Source organism: Sphaerodactylus townsendi, linkage group LG03 (genome assembly GCF_021028975.2).
Source record: "Sphaerodactylus townsendi isolate TG3544 linkage group LG03, MPM_Stown_v2.3, whole genome shotgun sequence".
Lineage (NCBI taxonomy): Eukaryota > Metazoa > Chordata > Lepidosauria > Squamata > Sphaerodactylidae > Sphaerodactylus > Sphaerodactylus townsendi.
Window position 1 is genome coordinate 3,770,964 of NC_059427.1, and position 19,912 is coordinate 3,790,875.

Sequence of the window (19,912 nt, forward strand, 5' to 3'; positions counted from 1 at the left end):
CATAAGGACAGTCTCCTGATGAGACCATGAAATTTGGCTGTCGCTAGCCTAAATACTGCGTCCCCTGCAGGCCAAACATTGAAAACCACTAAAAATACCCCAAAATGAACCCTGCATTTTGATGCCCCCCACAAGGTGGTGCACTGGGCAGATGCCCACCTTGCCCAATGGGCATTATGCCCCTGCCACAACCTGTTCAGCACATAAGTGCCCGTTTGCACAGCCTCCCCCCAGAAATGCTCAGGCATTTCAGCATCAGTAAGCATGTTTGTTTTTAATCGTTTGATCAAAGCTATTCTTCTCTCTGCCACTCTGTTCTCCCAAGGAGAAAATGGGCAAGTAAACCTGTGCTGCATTCCTTTGTGTTCACGCCAGAGACGGAACGGATTACTAGACCATTCTCCTCCCCTGTCAGATTGAAAGCATGCTACTTTATAATCAAATTCTCTTTCAATTTGTTCAACCCATGCTTTAATCTTGGAGAATGCCTCTCCTTTGGTTTTTAGCATGAAAGTATATGTGTAACGAGAATAATCATCACACAGAACTAGCATATACTTTGCTCCTGATTGACTCTGAGTAAATGGACCTGCAAGATCCATATGAATGATCTTAAAGGGTCTTTCTGACACTCTATCACTCTTTGTTGTAGAAGGACAAGCTTTTACTTTCACTTTAGCACACACAGCGCAATCCAAATAGCATCCACAACTTTGCACATCCATATTACACATTTTTCTCATGTTAGCAAGAACACGAAAATTGGCATGGGCAAAAACATGGTGTTGAAAATGAATGCAGTTTTTGTGTAAAGGCTTGTTATAGTATCTACACTTTTCTGCAATCTTTCCCCCTTCTCACTCTGCACAGCATTACAAACAGCATTTTCAAGGTAATACAAGTCATTAAACAATTTACCTCTAGCACGTACAGAGCCATCTTTCTTTATTATACAGTCCTGTCCCTCAAATAGGACTTTGTAGCCACTTTCTGTGAATTTTGACATGCTTAGTAGGCAGAATTCGAATGCAGGCACAAATAACACGTTCTTGAGTGTCCCATTCAAGGCAGGAATGAATACAGTACCTTGTGCTTTTACTGTGGCAGGAGTCCCATTTGCCATAGTCACATGGTCCAGTGCTGGGGTACGGCGATCCTCTATAATAAGATTCTCTGTATTCACCACATATACAGCACACGCTGAATCAATCAGCCAAATGGGTGCTGAATTATTATCTCTACATGTAACTAAGAAAGCAGCTGCATCAAAATCATTCTTCCTTTGCTTTCTCCATGCTAGTTTTTGTAGTTGAAGGACACTCCTACATTGTTTGGCTAGGTGCCCAGAAATTCCACAACGGTAACACTTCCTTGTTGAGCAAATAGCAGAAAAAAACAGTTCACAGGCAGATGCTGTAGGCTCCTTCTGTAGTTTAGAAGAACTTGCCTGGAACTCCCTCTGTCTTTCTGCATCGAGAAGCTTGGAAATAACAAAATCCAGCGTAAGTGTTGCAACTGGCAGAGTTTGTAGACTGGTCACACAGGTCTCCCATGACTCATCAAAAGCAGGATCAATGCTTTATGGGTATCCTCAAAAGTCAATCCACGATCTGCTAACTCAGCAAAAATCACACAGACTGGATATGTGTTGATAAGGACTCTGAGGAAAGTTCTTTTCACACTGTAGCCATTTGTGTAGTTTCTCCTCAGTGTGGGTTCGTTGATGGGTATTGTTGTGAACTCTAAGATCTTCCCCACTCCAAGCATTTTCATCGTTTATCCCCAGTGTGAACTCATCAATGAGCAGCAAGGTGAGCACTCTGAGCAAAGCTCTTTTGGCAATCCAAGTATTTGTGTGGTTTTCCTCAGGTGTGAATTTGTTGATGAGTAATAATTGTTGAATTCTGTGTAAAGCTCTTTTCACAAGTCAAACATTTATATGGTTTCTTCCCAGTGAGGATTCATTGATGAGCACTTAGGTTGTCCCTCTGAGCAAATGTCATTCCACATTCTAAACATATATATGATTTCTCCCCAGTAGGGATATGTTGATAGGACTTAAGTGTTGAAATCTGAGCAAAGATGTTCCCACACTGCAGGCATTTATATGGTTTTTCTTCAGTGTGGATATGATGATGCCATTGAAACTGTGTTCTTGAAGATGGACCCTAAGTGCTGAACTATTACCAAAGCTCTTTTCACACTCCAAGCATTTCTGTTGTATCTCTCCACTGTGAATTCATCAGCAAGGGGTCCTGTATGAGCAAAACTGTTTTGGCAATCCAAGCATTTATGTGGTTTCTTTTCTGTGTGGATACACTGATGGGCCATATGTGTAGAACTTTGAATAAATCTCTTTTCAATTTTCAAGTATTTAAATGGCTTCTCCCCAGTGTGGATACATTGATGGACATTAAGCTGTGAACTGCATGGAAAGCTATTTCCACAATCCAGGCATTTATATGGTCTCTCACCAGTGTGGATAATTCTATGGACAGCAAGGTGTGAACTCTGAGCAAAGCTCTTTCTGCAATCCAAGCATTTATATGACTTTTACACAGTGTGCATAAGTTGGGTAGTCAGATTTTCAGAATTGGATCATTTCTATGGCTTCTCTCCAGTGTACGTACGTTAATAGGCCTTAAGACCTGCAGTCCAGGCAAAGCTCTTTTCTCAATCCGGGCACTTCTATGGCTTCTCCCCAGCGTAGATACATTGAATTTAGCTAAAGTGCGGATTGAATGCAAATTTCTTTCCACACTCTAAGCACTTATATTCTCTCTCCAGTGTGGATACCTTGATGGACAGCAAGGTGTGAATGTGAAGGAAAGCTCTTTCCACACTCCAAGCATTTGTACGGTCTCACACCAGTATGGAGATTTCGATGGAAAGCCAGTTGTGAACTATGAGCAAAGTTCTTTTCACAATCTGAGCATTTATATGGCTTTTCCCCAGTGTGCATACGTTGATGGTCAGTAAGGTGTGAACTCTGAGAAAAGCTCCTTTCACAATCTAAGCATTTATATGGCTTCTCCCCAGTGTGAATACGTTGATGGACAGTAAGAACTGAACTCCGAGCAAAGCTTTTTCCACACTCCAAGCATTTATATGGCTTCTCCCCAGTGTGCATACGTCGATGGACAGTAAGATGTGAACTCCGAGCAAAGCTCTTTTCGCAATCTGAACATTTATATGGCTTCTCCCCAGTGTGAATACGCTGATGGGAGCAAAGCTGTGATTTCAAACGAAAGCTCTTTTCACAATCTGAGCATTTATATGGCTTCTCCCCAGTATGAATACGCTGATGGGAGCAAAGCTGTGATTTCGAACAATAGCACTTTTCACACTCCGAGCATTTATATGGCTTCTCCCCAGTGTGCATACGTTCATGGGAGCAAAGCTGTGATTTTGAAGGAAATCTCTTTTCACAATATGAGCATTCATATGGCTTCTCCCCAGTGTGCATACGTTGATGGTAAGCAAGGTGATAACTGTGAGCAAAGTTCTTTTCACAATCTGAGCATTTATATGGCTTCTCCCCAGTGTGCATACGTTGATGAACAGTAAGATGTGAACTCTGAGCAAAGCTCTTTTCGCAATCTGAACATTTATATGGCTTTTCCCCAGTGTGAATACGCTGATGGGAGCAAAGCTGTGATTTCAAACGAAAGCTCTTTTCACAATCTGAGCATTTATATGGCTTCTCCCCAGTGTGAATACGCTGATGGGAGCAAAGCTGTGATTTCGAACGAAAGCTCTTTTCACAATCTGAGCATTTATATGGCTTCTCCCCAGTGTGCATACGTTGATGGATAGTAAAGTGTGAACTCCGAGCAAAGCTCTTTCCACAATCTGAGCATTTATATGGCTTCTCCCCAGTGTGCATACGTTGATGGATAGTAAAGTGTGAACTCCGAGCAAAGCTCTTTCCACAATCTGAGCATTTATATGGCTTCTCCCCAGTGTGCATATGTTGATGGGAGCTAAGCTGTGATTTCGAAGGAAAACTCTTTTCACAATCTGAGCATTTATATGGCTTCTCCCCAGTGTGCATACGTTGATGGTAAGCAAGGTGAGAACTGTAAGCAAAGCTCTTTTCACAATCTGAGCATTTATATGGCTTCTCCCCAGTGTGCATATGTTGATGAACAGTAAGATGTGAACTCTGAGCAAAGCTCTTTTCGCAATCTGAACATTTATATGGCTTTTCCCCAGTGTGAATACGCTGATGGGAGCAAAGCTGTGATTTCGAACGAAAGCTCTTTTCACAATCTGAGCATTTATATGGCTTCTCTCCAGTGTGTATATGATGATGATACATAAGGTGTGAATGCGAAAGAAAGCTCTTTCCACACTCCAAGCATTTGTACGGTTTCTCACCCGTGTGAAGATTTCGATGGGCAGCCAGTTGTGAACTCGTAGCAAAGCTCTTTTTACAATCCAAGCATTTATATGGTTTCTCCCCAGTGTGAATACGTTGATGGACTATAAGGTGTGAACTCCGAGCAAAGCTCTTTTCACAATCCGAGCATTTATATGGCTTCTCACCAGTAAGAATATGTTGATGGACAGTAAGCTGTGCATGCGAAGCAAAGCTCTTTTCACAATCTGAGCATTTATATGGCTTCTCCCCAGTATGAATACGTTGATGGACAGTAAGAACTGAACTACGAGCAAAACTCCTTCCACAATCCAAGCACTTATATGGTTTCTCCCCAGTGTGCATACGTTGATGGACTATAAGGTGTGAACTCCGAGCAAAGCTCTTTTCACAATCGGAGCATTTATATGGCTTCTTCCCAGTATGAATACGTTGATGGACAGTAAGAACTGAACTCCGAGCAAAACTCCTTCCACAATCCAAGCACTTATATGGCTTTTCCCCAGTGTGCATACGTTGATGGACTATAAGGTGTGAACTCCGAGCAAAGCTCTTTTCACAATCCGAGCATTTATATGGCTTCTCACCAGTATGTATATGTTGATGGACAGTAAGCTGTGCACACGAAGCAAAGCTCTTTTCACAATCTGAGCATTTATATGGCTTCTCCCCAGTGTGTATACGCTGATGGTAAGCAAGGTGTGAACTCCGAGCAAAGCTCTTTTCACAATCCGAGCATTTATATGGCTTCTCCCCAGTATGAATACGTTGATGGACAGTAAGAACTGAACTACGAGCAAAACTCCTTCCACAATCCAAGCACTTATATGGTCTCTCACCAGTGTGTAGACGTTGATGGACAGCAAGGTGTGCACTGTGAGCAAAATTCTTTTCACAATCCGAGCATTTATATGGCTTCTTCCCAGTGTGCATACGTTGATGGACAGTAAGAACTGAACTCCGAGCAAAGCTCCTTCCACACTCCAAGCATTTATATGGCTTCTCCCCAGTATGAATACGGTGATGGACAATAAGGTGTGAACTCTGAGCAAAACTCTTTTCACAATCTGAGCATTTATATGGCTTCTTCCCAGTGAGAATACGTTGATGGACAGTAAGGTGTGAACTCCGAGCAAAGCACTTTTTGCAATCTGAGCATTTATATGGCTTCCCCTCTTTGTGGATAGGTTGATGGGAACGAAGCTGTGACTTCAAAGCAAAGTTATTTCCACTTTTCAAGCATTTATGTGGCTTCACCCCAGTGTGGATTTGTTGATGGACAAACAGGTGTGAACTCCAAATAAAGCTCTTTGCACCCTGCAAACATTTCTGGGGTTTCTTGCCAGTGTAGAGTTGCTGATGGTCAGGAATGTCTCTCTTCCTACCTAACCTCTTTCTACGCTCCAAGTATTCATCAGATTTCTCCTTTGTATTAAATATGTCACGTGTACCAATCACCTGGGATTCAGCACCCTGAGAACCGGAGCATTCTTCCTCCCTCTTCCATTCTGTTCCGGTGTTTCTCTTCTGCTCTTTTTCATTAAATAGGTGGTGTGGTTCTTCTCCCTCTAACTTGTGCTGGGGACCATCTGGAATAAAGTGAAAACACTGGTCAGACCATAACGCAATACAGAATCAAGAAAAGAAGACTGTTAACTGCTCTTGATGGCAGAATGTTTATCATTTAATGGAGAGACACCTTCTGTCATGTATTGATCAAGTGTTGATGCTTCCTTGGACGGGGGGTTCCATCACAGACAAAGTGGCCCACTGAAACCTCCATGTTCAGAAGCAGTCTCTCCATGAAGAGGGGTGCATTGAATCTGCTCTCTTGTTCAGAACATTTTAGGGACTCTTTTTGACTAGACTGTCATACTAGAGGCTGGACGAGAGGGACCTCTGGAAAATCTCTTCCTCTTTAAAGATAAACATACAAATGAAACCAGAGGATTTTCTTTTGGGTGTTATGGACAGATAGTTTAGAAAAAACATGGAACTATTTTTATAGTTCAAGAAATAAGAGGGGAAGTCCTCCTATGGATTAAAAACTGGTTGAGAAATAGGAAGCAAAGGGTGGGTGTAAATGGGAAGTTCTCACAATGGAGAAATGTAGGGAGTGGTAGCCCCCAAGGATCCGTTTTGGAACCAGTGCTCTTTAACCTATTCATAAATGACCTGGAAGTAGGGGTGGCTAGCGTGGTGGCCAAGTTTGTGGATGACACCAAATTATATTGGGTGGTAAGAACTGCAAAGGATTGCGAAGAGCTCCAAGCAGACCTTTATAAATTAGGTGATTGGGCTAAGAAATGGCAAGTCCTGTTCAAAGTAGCATTGCATCGGGCATACCCGGACAAACCAAGTGGGAAGGGGTTCTTAAGGGGAGTGGGGTGTCAGGACTAAGTTTCGTTTCTCCAAGCTTTCAAGTTCCCGCCACAACGAAGAACCTCCCACTCACATACCATATATATACTGGAACTGAGGGCAAGAACCCTCAGTTCCAGCACCCTGTAGTTAGGGCAACATAATTCAATAAAGTTCGTTCCTTTGTTTATAAGTCGACTTTGTTTGAGTGTGTCCAGCCTTACACATCTCAGATTGCAAATGCCTTAGCAGACCAGGTGCTCGGGAGTAACAGCAGCAGAAGGTCATTGCTTTCACATCCTGCGTGTCAGCTCCCAAAGGCACCTGGTGGGCCACTGCGAGTAGCAGAGTGCTGGACTAGATGGACTCTGGTCTGATTCAGCAGGTTTGTTCTTATGTTTATATGTGGTATCAGCAGTAAGAATATTAGATGCACAAAAAAGGAATTTACCTATACCTTCTCAGAAAAGTGACTTCTGAGGTTGAGGGAAAAGGTGGAATGGGCTATACTTACATCTGTGAATAGAGAAAAAAACGTATCCAAATTCATTGATGACTAGAAATCCCTCAGAGACTTTTGGAATAAGACAGAGAAAACGAATTGATGATTTGTGGATTTGACGAATGGAAGAATGAGAAAAACGATATAGTGAATTAATGACTTAACTAAGAATGCATTGTATAATTGTGATGGGAGACAAATAGGAAATTGTTAAGTGTGTTTACATATATTTCAGATGAAACTAAACCTTCTTACTGTACGTTTTGTTCTTTATGTTTCTTTTTTGAGGACATATTTTATACATTTTTGGGACCAGTGCTCTTTAACTTATTCATAAATGACCTGGAAGTAGGGGTGGGGAGTGTGGTGGCTAAGTTTGCAGATGATACCAAATTATGTAGGGTGGTGAGAACCGCAAAGGATTGCGAAGAGCTCCAAGTGGACCTTGATAAATTAGGTGAGTGGGCTAAGAAATGGCAAATGCAGTTCAATGTAGCTAAATGTAAAGTGATGCACATAGGGGCAAAAAATCCAAACTTCACATACACGCTACAGGGGTCAGTGCTATCAATCACAGACCAGGAAAGGGATTTGGGCGTCTTAGTTGATAGTTCCATGGGAATGTCAACTCAATGCATGGCAGCTGTGAAAAAGGCAAACTCTATGCTGGGGATAATTAGGAAAGGAATTGAGAATAAAACTGCAAAGATTGTCATGCCCTTATATAAAGCCGTGGTGCGACCGCACTTGGAGTACTGTGTTCAGTTCTGGTCGCCACATCTGAAGAAGGATCTAGAAGAGATAGAAAAAGTGCAGAGAAGGGCAACGAGGATGATTGAAGGATTGGAGCACCTTCCTTATGAGGAGAGGCTGCAGCGTTTGGGACTCTTTAGTTTGGAGAGGAGACGTCTGAGGGGGGATATGATTGAAGTCTATAAAATTATGCATGGGGTAGAAAATGTTGACAGAGAAATTTTTCTCTCTTTCTCACAATACTAGAACCAGGCATTCATTGAAAATGCGGGGGAAGAATTAGGACTAATAAAAGGAAACACTTCTTCATGCAACGTGTGATTGGTGTTTGGAATATGCTGCCACAGGAGGTGGTGATGGCCACTAACCTGGATAGCTTTAAAAAGGGCTTGGACAGATTTATGGAGGAGAAGTCAATCTATGGCTACCAATCTTGATCCTCCTTGATCTCAGATTGCTAATGCCTTAGCAGACCAGGTGCTCAGGAGCAGCAGCAGCAGAAGGCCATTGCTTTCACATCCTGCATGTGAGCTCCCAAAGGCACCTGGTGGGCCACTGCGAGTAGCAGAATGCTGGACTAGATGGACTCTGGTCTGATCCAGCAGGCTAGTTCTTATGTTCTTATGTTCTTATACTACTCCACCTCAGTAGAGCTCAGAACGACATACACTGTCTTCACTTTCTCTCCAGCCCTGAGCAGGGAAACAGAACCTGCTGAGCTGAATTCAAAAGACGACTGAAAGGCTGGAATTCAGCAAGTGAAGCTCATCATGACATAGAGCCAAACATCATCTGCTAAATCTCATACTTTTCTTCATTTCTTCTTCAGGGCTCTACTCCCCCATATTAGTGAATTGTGAGACAGGCCTCAGCCTACACTGATGAATGAAAACCCCAGTAGGACCCCAATTCAGCCCTTCTGCCCCTTCCACCCCACGATGATCCTCCTCTGTTCCCATGGGAAACTGTAACGTCATTGAGGCAAGGAAATGTCTTTCTGAACTTCATAAAAAGCATATTATTGTTATTCTGTAAAATGGTCATTTGCTCTGAAAAACCCAAGGAGAGGCCTTGTTGACATCTCATAAACTGTTATGGAAGTCAGTGGTGCTCCTGCCCTCCTTTCAGAGTATTTTCATCTGTGCTCAACATTTCGTTTGCCTTGAGGAACAATGAGCTCACTCTATTCTCAACAGGAAGTCAAGAGGAGGCCCCTACTCCTCGATCGTGTTCCTTTTAATTAACAAACCAATGTTTGAGTTTCCACACTAATACTGATGGTCTTAGGTAAGTATGCAGAACCGGCTCCCCTGCTGACATTTAGACCTTCGACATTCATCTACTGAGAGTATCCGGGACCCTTACTGGTAGTGGTGGAAAGTGCTCTTAAGCACAGCTGACTTACAGCAACACTGCAGGGTTTATAGCGAAGAGACAGACAGAGGTGATTTCCCAGGGCCTCCTTCTGCGTAGTGACTCTGGACTTTCTTGGTGGTCCCCCATTCAGGCACAAATCAGGACCGACCTGCCTCGGCTTCTAACAGCTGATGAGACTGGGCAAGCCCGGGCCATCCAGGTCACAGATGGGGGTCCTTCTTAGAAGGAAGGACTTCTGCCTTCACTATGTGTGGATCAAGGGAAAAGAGAGCCTTACCCAGAGAGGCCACATTCTGACAGTTGTCCTCCATGACTTCCTTGTGAAGCCTTCTTTGGTCCGGATCCAGCAGAGCCCACTCCTCCTCAGAGAACTGAATAGACACATCCTCAAAAGTCACCAGACCCTGAAAAGAGAAACAAATATTGAAAATGTAAGAATTATTTCCTAAGGACAATCCAAAAGGAATAATAAGATGCTGATGTCCATGATTTAAACTTCTCTCAGATGTTTTCATTTGCTATCTAGTGACCAGGACTGATCATAGACAAAGGGAAGATTTTCCCAGGCCAAGGGAGGTGGGGGGAGGCACCTGGCTCAAGGTCCAGAGTTCCACCCTTACCCCAGGAGGTGGCACGGAAGCTGCTTCTTCTCCACCCCCAAAAGCTAGCAAAGAATGTACGGCACCACCTGGAATGATAAGAAAGTGAATGGAAAACATTATTCGCTTTCTTGAAGAGGGGAGGAATAAGGTTCTCTCTGTCTTGGCTCATGATGACAACTATCCATGTGTCCATTTTTTGGCTAATTTTCTGCTTCCATGATTTTTCCACATAAAATCTTGGGATAATTATCAGATACAAACCTACAACCTGGCTTTCTGATTCTCCAGAATTCAAGAATTAAGAACTTAGAAATGCAAGAAACAGGCACTTAGAGTTGGAAGGGGCCATCCAGGCCATCCAGTCCAACCCCCGACTCAATGCAGGATCAGTTGGGCAAAGTCATCATGTATTCAGAAAGGAAACCTCTCTACCCAGGAAATGCCACCAGTTTTCTACTTGTTATTCCTGCAAGGTGACACACATGCTCCTGACACATCATCTCTCGAATATTTACATGCTTTCTTCTGGATTTTCCCTCCATTCAACAATCCCATCACAACTGCGTCACTCCATCGTTACTCAGAATCTTTTTGGCTAACTTCAAATGCTGCTGCCGTCTGCTGTAAACTGCTGATTCCCCATTCTCATCTCATCTTCTAATCTGCCTACAAATTGATCCAGGTGCTTTTTTATCATACATTAGGCATTTCAGATGATGCATCTGTACTGGATTCCTTCTAGTCTGGTTTCTGGAAGGGCCAGGGGATGGAGTTCATGCTTGTTGCCTTTATGGATTCACCTGGACCGAGACAGCTCAGTGCTCCTGACATAGTTAGACCTCACCACAGCATTTGATTATGATCTCCTGGCCCAGCCCCTCACCAACGCTGGGATCTGGGGCATGGCCCCACAATGGCTGGTCCCATTTCTCCAGAACTAGGAAAATCAGGGGCCATGTGTTTGTGATGTACCGCAAGGGACAATTCTCTCCCCGACGTTCAGTATCTACATGCAGCCCCTGGTGCAACTTGTTTGGAGCTTCAGGCTGAGTTGTCACAGGTATGCTGATGACACTCAGTTTGGTCTGTTGATGGGTGGCCGGCAAATTGCCATCCCAGATGTTCTGGTTCAGTGTATTCAGATTAAATCCATCAAAGAGGGCGGTCTTGTGGCTGGATTGAGGGGGTCCGGCGGAGGGATTCCAGTGGCCGAATTTTGGTGATGTGGCAGCATACATCACAAGCCTGGGGGTGACCCTGGAGCCCTCCCTTTCTAGGAAAACTAAACTCCCCAAAACAACAAGGATCACTTTTTACCATCTGTGACTTGCTAAACAGCTGACCCCCTACTTATCCTGCCCTAACATAGCCACAGAGATCCATTTGACACTTGCCTACAGGTTAGACTACTGGAACTCGCTCTATGTGGGTCTGCCCTTGACAATAACTTGGAAGCTAACACTGCTCCAAAATTCAGCAGTCAGACTCCTTACCAGTACATCGGTGAGAGAGCACAATAACACCAGTTCTTTGGCAACTGCTATGGTTGTCAGTGGAATTCCAAACCAGGTGCAAGGTTTTGGTTGTAACAAGGCCCTAAGTGCATGTTGTACCTTCAGTTCCAGGTTCTTTTATTAACTTCGTAAGCCACCCTTCCCCTTGAGGGCTCAGATTATAAATGAAAATGATGTTACTAACATTAATCTTACCAATAATAAAGCACTAAGGGATGGAATGTCTGACAACAAACCCTATACCAATAAGGAAGCAGCACTCACTAAGTGGACTCACAGAGTAAGTCCTCCTCCCCCATTGGCAGAAGGCATTCCAACCCTGCCCTGGAGTGGCGCAAGCCCTCCTAGACTCCTACACCACCCCCAGGAAGCCCTCCAGTCTCCTGCCTGCTTGCTTGCCTGCCTGCCTCCCTGTCCTGCCCTATCTAGGGCTGCTGTATTGCTTACCTCACAGTGGGCTTTACTGCTAGTAGCGATATAAAGGACATGATTTCTGACTACACTATAGTGGACTCTGCCATCAAACTCCGCCACACGGTTATCCCCCAGAACCCGAACCACTTCCCACCATCTGTAGTGGTTTTCAATTTTTGTCTCAGTGTATCTGAAGAAGGAGCCGCGTGGCGTAGTAGTTAAGTGCTTGCACTGCCACTTACACGGTCAGCAGTTCAAGCTCACTGGGGGGTCAGATATCCTAGCAGCTGGCTCATGGTCAACTCAACCACCCATCCATTTCTTGGTTGGTAAATGAGTACCTAGCTCATTGCTAGGAGGTAAAGAATAGCCGGGGAAAGCAATGGCAAACTGCCCCACAAAAAGCGGCTTGTCTATAAAATCACTGCTCGCAGTGGTACCCCAGGGTCGGACACGACTGAAGGGGAAACTTTACCTTTTTATCTTAAGAAGTGTGTGTGTGCACCCGAAATCTGAAACCAAGAATAAAACTTGGTTGGTCTTAAAGGTGCCACTGGACCCAAACAGGTTTCCTGCTGCTTTGGACCAACATAGCTACGCATATGAATTCATGGGTATAATGATTATTAACAAGTGTGGGCACATAAGACTAGTAGAGGGGGGTCTCTCTCCCGCCCCTCACTTTCTCATGGGACCTCTCATAGCTCGCTGCCTCCTCTTTAGCCACCAACACCCATTTAGCAGGTAGATGCATTCTCTGTACATGCACAGAGAGCAATCTTTTATATTGGGGGCCATTCAGATCACCCAAGGTCATTTTTATATCAGATTTTTCCAGAAACCTGTGAGGTCTCCCCAGCTCACAGGGAAATTGGTGCAAGCCCAATATGGCCCCATCAATAGATTTAGATATTTGTAGATGGGGGCCACACTTCACTATTAGATATCTGGGTAATAATAGTCACAGAATAGCAGATTCTCAGAAAATTAGGAGACTAGAGACATTGTACTGCCGAACATTGGTATTTACAGGATGATGCAAGGCCATCTTTTGGTGAAAAAAAAAGTTTCGTCCCCTGGCATTTAACACCTAGTCATCTGACTGCCGCCTTCCACCACCCTCCGTTCGAGGTTCACCAACTCTGACTGCTCGTGGCCCTGTAGAAAATTGTGTACGAAAAGACTCATGACTTATTAATATCGTAATATTGTGATTTTGCACCTGTAGCATAAAAACCTTCGAAAGCTGATGACTTCCTGACTCTATTGTCCCAAATCACTATTGTTACAATTTCTAAACTCAGATGCTGGAGTGGGGCATCTTTCCACATAGCATTTGGGGGAGGGGCTAGGGATCCAAACAGCCCACCTGTGCTCAAGGAGGACAACCAGTAGGAATGACACCCATTTGGATCTTACCTGGAAAAGTTGCTCTGTGGTAACCCTCCAGTGTGATCCTTGGCTGCACCTGAAACAGAAAAGGGCATCCGAGAAAGAGGAGGCTGGTGAGAAAAGGAACAGTCTAGGGTGGGTTCCAGAAAGTTGCAGTCATCCATGGATTTCCCGGGTATCCTGGTCATATACTAATTCCCTACCCAAACTACTTAGATGAACTCCTCTCACCTGCTGCTCCTGCATCTTGTGCTCTGCCTGGCTCAAGAGGAAGCCTTCTGCCAGGGCCACCGCCTGGGAACTGGACTCCGGCCCACATTCCCTGACCCAGCTCTGCATCTCCAGGGGCAGGACGGCCAGGAACTGCTCCAGGATCACCAGGTCCAGCATCTCCTTCTTGCTGTGCCTTTCCGGCTTCAGCCACTGGTGGCAAAGATGGTGGAGTCGGCTGGAAGCCTCTCGGGGCCCCTCGGTGTTCTGGTAGCGGAACTGCCTGAACTGCTGGCACTGCACATCTGGAAGGAGGACATTGGTGTCTCCCAGGCTCTTCTTCATGGTTTCTTCCCACAATTCCCTTCTGCTCCCAGCACTGGAGGCACTAAAACTCTCTCTTGATTCGCTCAAAGCTGAGTCCAGCTCTCCCTTCATCCTCCTGGACCAACAGATCACCTTCCTCCTCTGCCAGATCCTTCTGTACAGGCCAGTGCCGGATCTGTGACCTCCTGCAAAGGAAAGACCGATTTTGGGGATTGAGATTTCACAGAGACACAAATGCACTGATATGTGAAATCTGCATCTGAAGAAGTGAGCTATGATTCACGAATAGTCATACTAGAGTCAATGGTGCTAGACCGCTGAGCGTCTGCTTTATTTTGCTATGATGGACAAACGTTGAAATGAGCAGGAAGCAGTAATTTGACTAATAAATAATTTGACTAATAAATAATAAATAAAGTCAGATTAGATCTGAGAGGTTAAAGTTCAGGTCTTTACCCTGCCATGCAAGCTAGCTATGAGGCCTTGACCTGATCTTGACAGTGTGCCTTGAACCAGTCACACACTCTCAGGCTGACATACCTTACAGGGTTGTTGTGAAGAGGAAGCAGATAAGGGCAGAGCATGGCAAGCTAACCTGGGTCTGTACTGAGTCAAAAAGGGGTGTATAAATAAATAAATGAATGAATGAATGAATAAATAAATGGTAAAATGCAAGTTCAAGAAAGTGGGTTCCTATTATTTCTGAACGGCCGCCTTCCAGAGATTGAAAAAGGATACTTTCTAAAAGGCTCATTTACTACTTAAAGTGTTGATCCACTGAAAACATTCCTGCTACACTCAACAACCAGAGGACCCCTCATGGGAGCAAGAGGCTGATTGACACGTGCTGGGAGTCTCGGAGGCACAGGGATGGTCCCAATCCCACTGCGGATGATGCGCAGGAGATCCAAAACAGTAGCTAGTCTGCATTGTGGAAACCAGCAGAGCTATGGAGGAGCTGCAGAAGAGGAAGGAAGACTTTGTTTTGAAGTCTCCCGAACCCCTAACTGGTTTCGTACCTTTTCATTAGCTGTGCAGAAAAGAAAACCTAAATACAGCAGCCAATTTGAAGAGCATGGCATGCCACATAAAGAGCACTCTTTAGTGAAGGAGTTGATCTTTAAAGCAAGCTTTTAGTCTGGAAACTGTTAGCCATTTTAAACTGCTCAAGAATCTATGGCTGATTCTGCATAGGCCAAAAACAGCAGTGTGAAAATGGTGTAAAACAGTGTAAAAGGGTTTATACTGTTTTCACACTGCTGTTTTTGGCACATGAGGAATCAGCCTATGTTTTTATGTTCTGTCTCTGGATTATTTTTATGCTGCATTAAAGCCTACTGAGGTTGATTTCCTCCACAATCCTCCTCGCTTTCCTATGTGACCCACCCCCAAATCTCCAGAGTCTCTGTAGCCAGGAGATCTGTTGTGGTTTCCAGAGGGATAAATCAACATTTTTGTCCTACCAGAAAGCAAAGGTTGTGGCTGATTTGAGAAACCTGGAGTCCAGCTTGGAGACTTCTTCGGAAGGGATCCGATTGTCCCGAGAGCCCCAGACTGCAGGAGGAGAGGTGGATTGTGAGAAACCAAAGATCTTACTTAAGTAGAGGCCATTGAGGGAGAAATCACCCAGAAAAGAAGATCTGCTGCTGGCAGGAAGAAAAAGAATGGCCTCCTTGGTCAGCCACAGCAGAGTAGAGGAGGAGGGACGCGTCCAATGACCCAAATCCGGGACCCCTCAATAATGCCAAGCTGACGGATGGGAATAAAAAGACCAGAAACTGCAGTAGCCATGAGCATGCTGGAGACGGGAACGCTGCAAAAACCCCAACTTTCCTCTTTCAGAGCAGCTAGGAAAAGACCTGCGGGGGCTTCTGCAAGGGGCGCTCCAGGGCCGGAGGAAGGTGAGACGAAACGCGGTTCGAGTCCCGGGAGGGGAGGCTTGGGCAAAACTGCCTTCTCGCCTTCCCCGGACGGGGGGTGGGAACCGAGGAAGTCCAGGTGGGGAGGGCCACCCCAGGCAAGAGAGGCTGCAGCATTAAGGAGCCCCTCCCCCCAGGGAAGCGGAGGGCCCAGCAGCAGGGCTTACTCGGGAGTCGGGGGGCTGAGTCCTGCAGGGCTCTTTGCAACCCCCTCCAAATGCGCCCCTCCCCAACTGTTCCCCCCCCTCCAGATTAGGGGGCTGCTTTGCAAAGGAAATCTTGTTTTCATCGCTCACCTGTGTCCTAAAAACTGTTCCTGCAGAGCCTCTCCTGGACCGCCCCCACCACCCACATGGCCCAAAGGGGCCGGAAAAGGACCGGGCAAAGTCAGGCGGGCTTCTTGGTTGAGGCCACTCTAGGAATGCAGACGCCTTTCCCTATAACCCTTTGACCCTTTGCTCTAGGCAAAAAGGGACCTTCTCCTGTCCCCCCCACCCCCCCATTGCATCAGAGGGAAGGCAGGATTCGAACCCCGTCCCCCTCCCAGTTGATGCCCCTTCTTGCCTCCAAGGAGGGACCCTGAGGTTCAAGTAGGGGAGGCAGGATGGCAGCTAAGATGGAGCCACTGGGTGCAAAGGAATCTGTGGTGGCTGCAGGTCTGTCTCCAGCTTGGGCCAATAAGGAAATAACCAATTCCTTCAGTCAAGCTCTGGGCTTTCCCTCTCCCGCTGCCGGCCAGATTGACCCAAAGGGGTGTTTTGAGCCACATTTTGCACCATAACTTAATTAAGAGCCTGACAAACCCTTTTGTTATTCCGGGGCAAATTCTAATATTGTGCCAAAGGCGTAACGTGTTGTTGCACCTCAACCACTGACACTAAAGCTGTGTCGGCAGTTGAGGTGCAACGCGTTTAGCTTTTGGCCCCTGATTGTAACGTTGCATCATTTCTGGCAAATTCTAATATGTCGTTTATCCCTTGGGTCAACAACAACAACAACCTTTATTTGGCATTTAAAAATAGGTTCTAGAGCATTGCCAGACATTTTTGGAATACAAATCAAGAGTACATTCAAAGCGCAGACAGGAAGACTATATACCGTGTTTCCCCGAATATAAGACAGTGTCTTATATTAATTTTTGCTCCCAAAGATGTGCTATGTCTTATTTTCAGGGGATGTCTTATTTTTCCTGTGTTCTGTTCGTCGGGCATGCTTCCAAACAAAAACTTTGCTATGTCTTACTTTCGGGGGATGCCTTATATTTCGCACTTCAGCAAAACCTCTACTATGTCTTATTTTTCGGGGATGTCTTATATTAGGGGAAACAGGGTAGCAGTATACATTACTTAGAAAGTTCTGTCACTTGTAAAAGAAATTTTGCTACTTTTTCCAAGAGCATGACATAATGCCTGAAGCTAATGTTATTTATTAATAGATTTTATAATGGATTTTAATTTATATTATATTTTTGTATAAGTGGAGTGCTATGTATTCACATGTACTCTGATTTTAAACTATTGGCTGGCCAAAAGGCCGTAATAATAAATATCTATCTGTGTTGTTTAACAGAAGCTCCACAACAGAACAGTCAGAGTCACGTTCAGATTTGTCTAGGGCCAGCCTGGGAGAGAAATTCCTAATGCCCACATATCTCGGACAGTCAAGAATAATGTGAGCAAGAGTCTCCACTTGATTTTTACAGTGTGGACAAACCCGATCCTGGAGAGGGATGGATAAGTAGCGACCCTTTGTAAAGGCCGATGGGAAGGTATTGGATCTGGCCCTTGTGATAATCCATCTCTGTTGGGGTTCGGTTAATAATTCAAGATATTTGGCTATGTGCCCCTTTTCCGGTATTATTCCGACAGAGAGGGGTGAGATCCCTTGGGTCTACCACATACTGGAAGGAAATAATCAATTTCCTCAGTCAAGTTCTGGGCTTTCCCTCTCCTGCTGCCAGCCAGATTGACCCAAAGGGGTGTTTTAAGCCATATCTTGCCCTAACATACTGTAATTATGAGCCTAACAAACCCTTTTGTTGTTCTGAGGCAAATTCTAATATGCCACGTCTCCCTTGCTGGGTCCATCCCATATCGTAAGGATATAATCAATTCCCTCAGTCAAGCTCTGCTGCAGGCCGGATTGACTGAGGGGTCGGAGTTCTTGCAGCTGTTTCATTTGAGCAAACTTACCAATGGTTCATGCTCAGTGAGCTCCTGCTCCCCTAGGCCCTAAAGTCCAAACATTCAAAAAGTATATTTTAATGGTAAATATTACACAAGGGCTCACTGGAGGCATCTAATGTCCCCTTTCCTGAATATCCTGTCAGTATCTCTGCATTTCCAGGTTTTTTTCCTTACTTGTAGGATTGCCAACATCTAGGTAGAGTCTGGAAATTTCCTGGAACCACAACAGATCTCCTAATTATAGAGATCACTTCCCCCTTAGGCTGGCCAGCTCCAGGTTGGGAAAATCTTGGTTGTTTGGGGGTGCAGTCTTGGGTGGGTGAACTTTGGGGGATGAAGAGACCTCAGCTGGATGTAAGCTCATGGAGTCCAGCCCCCAGAGCAGGCATTTTATCCAGAGGAACAGATCTCTGTCAGCTGGAGATCCTTGTCATTCCAAAAGATATCCAGCTTCAACCTGGATGTTGGCAACCCTAGTTTCCCTGGGGAAAATGGCTGCATTAGAGGGTGAGATCCTTTCCCTCCTCAAACCCCACCTTCCACAGGCTCCTGGCCCTCAAATCTCCAGGAATTTCCCAACCTGGAGTGACTAACCCAGCAGTTTACCTGAGTAGTAGTACGGAAACAAATCCTGTTCACCAGATTAGAGTCCGCCCTCATGTGGAGCAGTGGGGAATCAAACCCGGTTCTCCAGATTAGAGTCCTCCAGTCTTGACCACTGCACCCCCTTGCATCCATCAGCATTGTGGTGTTCTGCTGGTTTGTATAAAAATTGCTTGCTCCTGTTTTCAGTTCTTTCTTGCGCTTCTAAATCACTCCAGCATCCAGTTTGAACTGCCTGGAGCACTTAAGAAAGGACTGCCATTGTTTTCCCACCTTTTTTTGTTATTGGGTTCTTTTCCAGCTTTTTTAAAAACTAAGATGATCACTGTAGCACAATAGCACTATAGCAATCAAATGTATACTGATGCTTGTGATATAGAAATTCAGTGTTATATCACCAGCATTTGGATCTATGTGTTGCTATAACGCTATAATGCTCACCTTAGAACCTTTGAAAAAAGCTGTGTCAGAACATAATGGGTAAACAACAGTGAGGCATTTTGGACTGACCAGAATGCCTCAGAGATCGCTCATAGACAGACTGAAATGAGCAGTATGATGCCCATCTCTGTATCATTTTATTGGGAGACAGTTTCGAAGCACATTGGCTCCTTCCGCACACGCAAAATAATGTGTTTTCAAACCACTTTCACAACTGTTTGCAAGTGGATTTTGCTATTCCGCACAGCTTCAAAGAGCACTGAAAGCAGTTTGAAAGTGCATTATTCTGCATGTGTGGAATGAGCCTTAGAATGGGCCCTTCCAACTTGCGTTCAGGACGTTCTTTTGAAATGCCTTGACAAGGACCTGGGTTCCTGGTTCAGTGGAGGCTGTAGGTGAAGCTGCTCTGTCATAGAAGATTACCTTGTGTTAGTCATCCTGTCAGTCAGACCACCTCGCAGGGTTGCTATTATTATAAATGGGAACACAGGAGGCAACAGTAAGATGGTATCAGACCACACTAGGGGGAAAGGCAGCACAAAAACAGAAAGAAATGAAAATAACCCCTCCTTTACAAAAGAACCTCTTTGAGTTGGCAAGTCACTGCGGTGTACTGGTGAGAATGCCTGATTTGCCTCTACAAGGTCCAGGTTAGATACTATCTCTGAAAATGAAACTTGCTGAATGACCTTGGGCCAATCACTAACTCAGCCCAGTCTACCTCTCAGCAATGTCTGTTAGGATAAAATGGAGGAGAGGAGAACATTGCAAGCCTCTTTGGGTATCATGTTCGTCATAACATTTTGGATACAGTTGGGCAAAAGCGATGATTGTCCTGGACATTAGTTCATTCAGCATTTATTTATGGAGGAGAAGTCGATTTATGGCTACCAATCTTGATCCTCTTTGATCTGAGATTGCAAATGCCTT

General features: G+C 44.9%; 1 protein-coding gene and 1 pseudogene across 1 annotated transcript in view; both read right to left on the reverse strand.

The window, feature by feature from the left end:
* LOC125428603 (zinc finger protein ZFP2-like) overlaps positions 1-19,912 on the reverse strand; it is a 145,324-nt gene that overhangs the window by 117,471 nt on the left and 7,941 nt on the right. The window contains 1 exon segment of the mRNA XM_048489007.1: positions 13,324-13,372. Within this exon segment, the coding sequence (XP_048344964.1) occupies positions 13,324-13,372 (49 nt within the window).
* Positions 1-19,912, reverse strand: part of LOC125428523 — a 73,646-nt pseudogene that overhangs the window by 12,373 nt on the left and 41,361 nt on the right.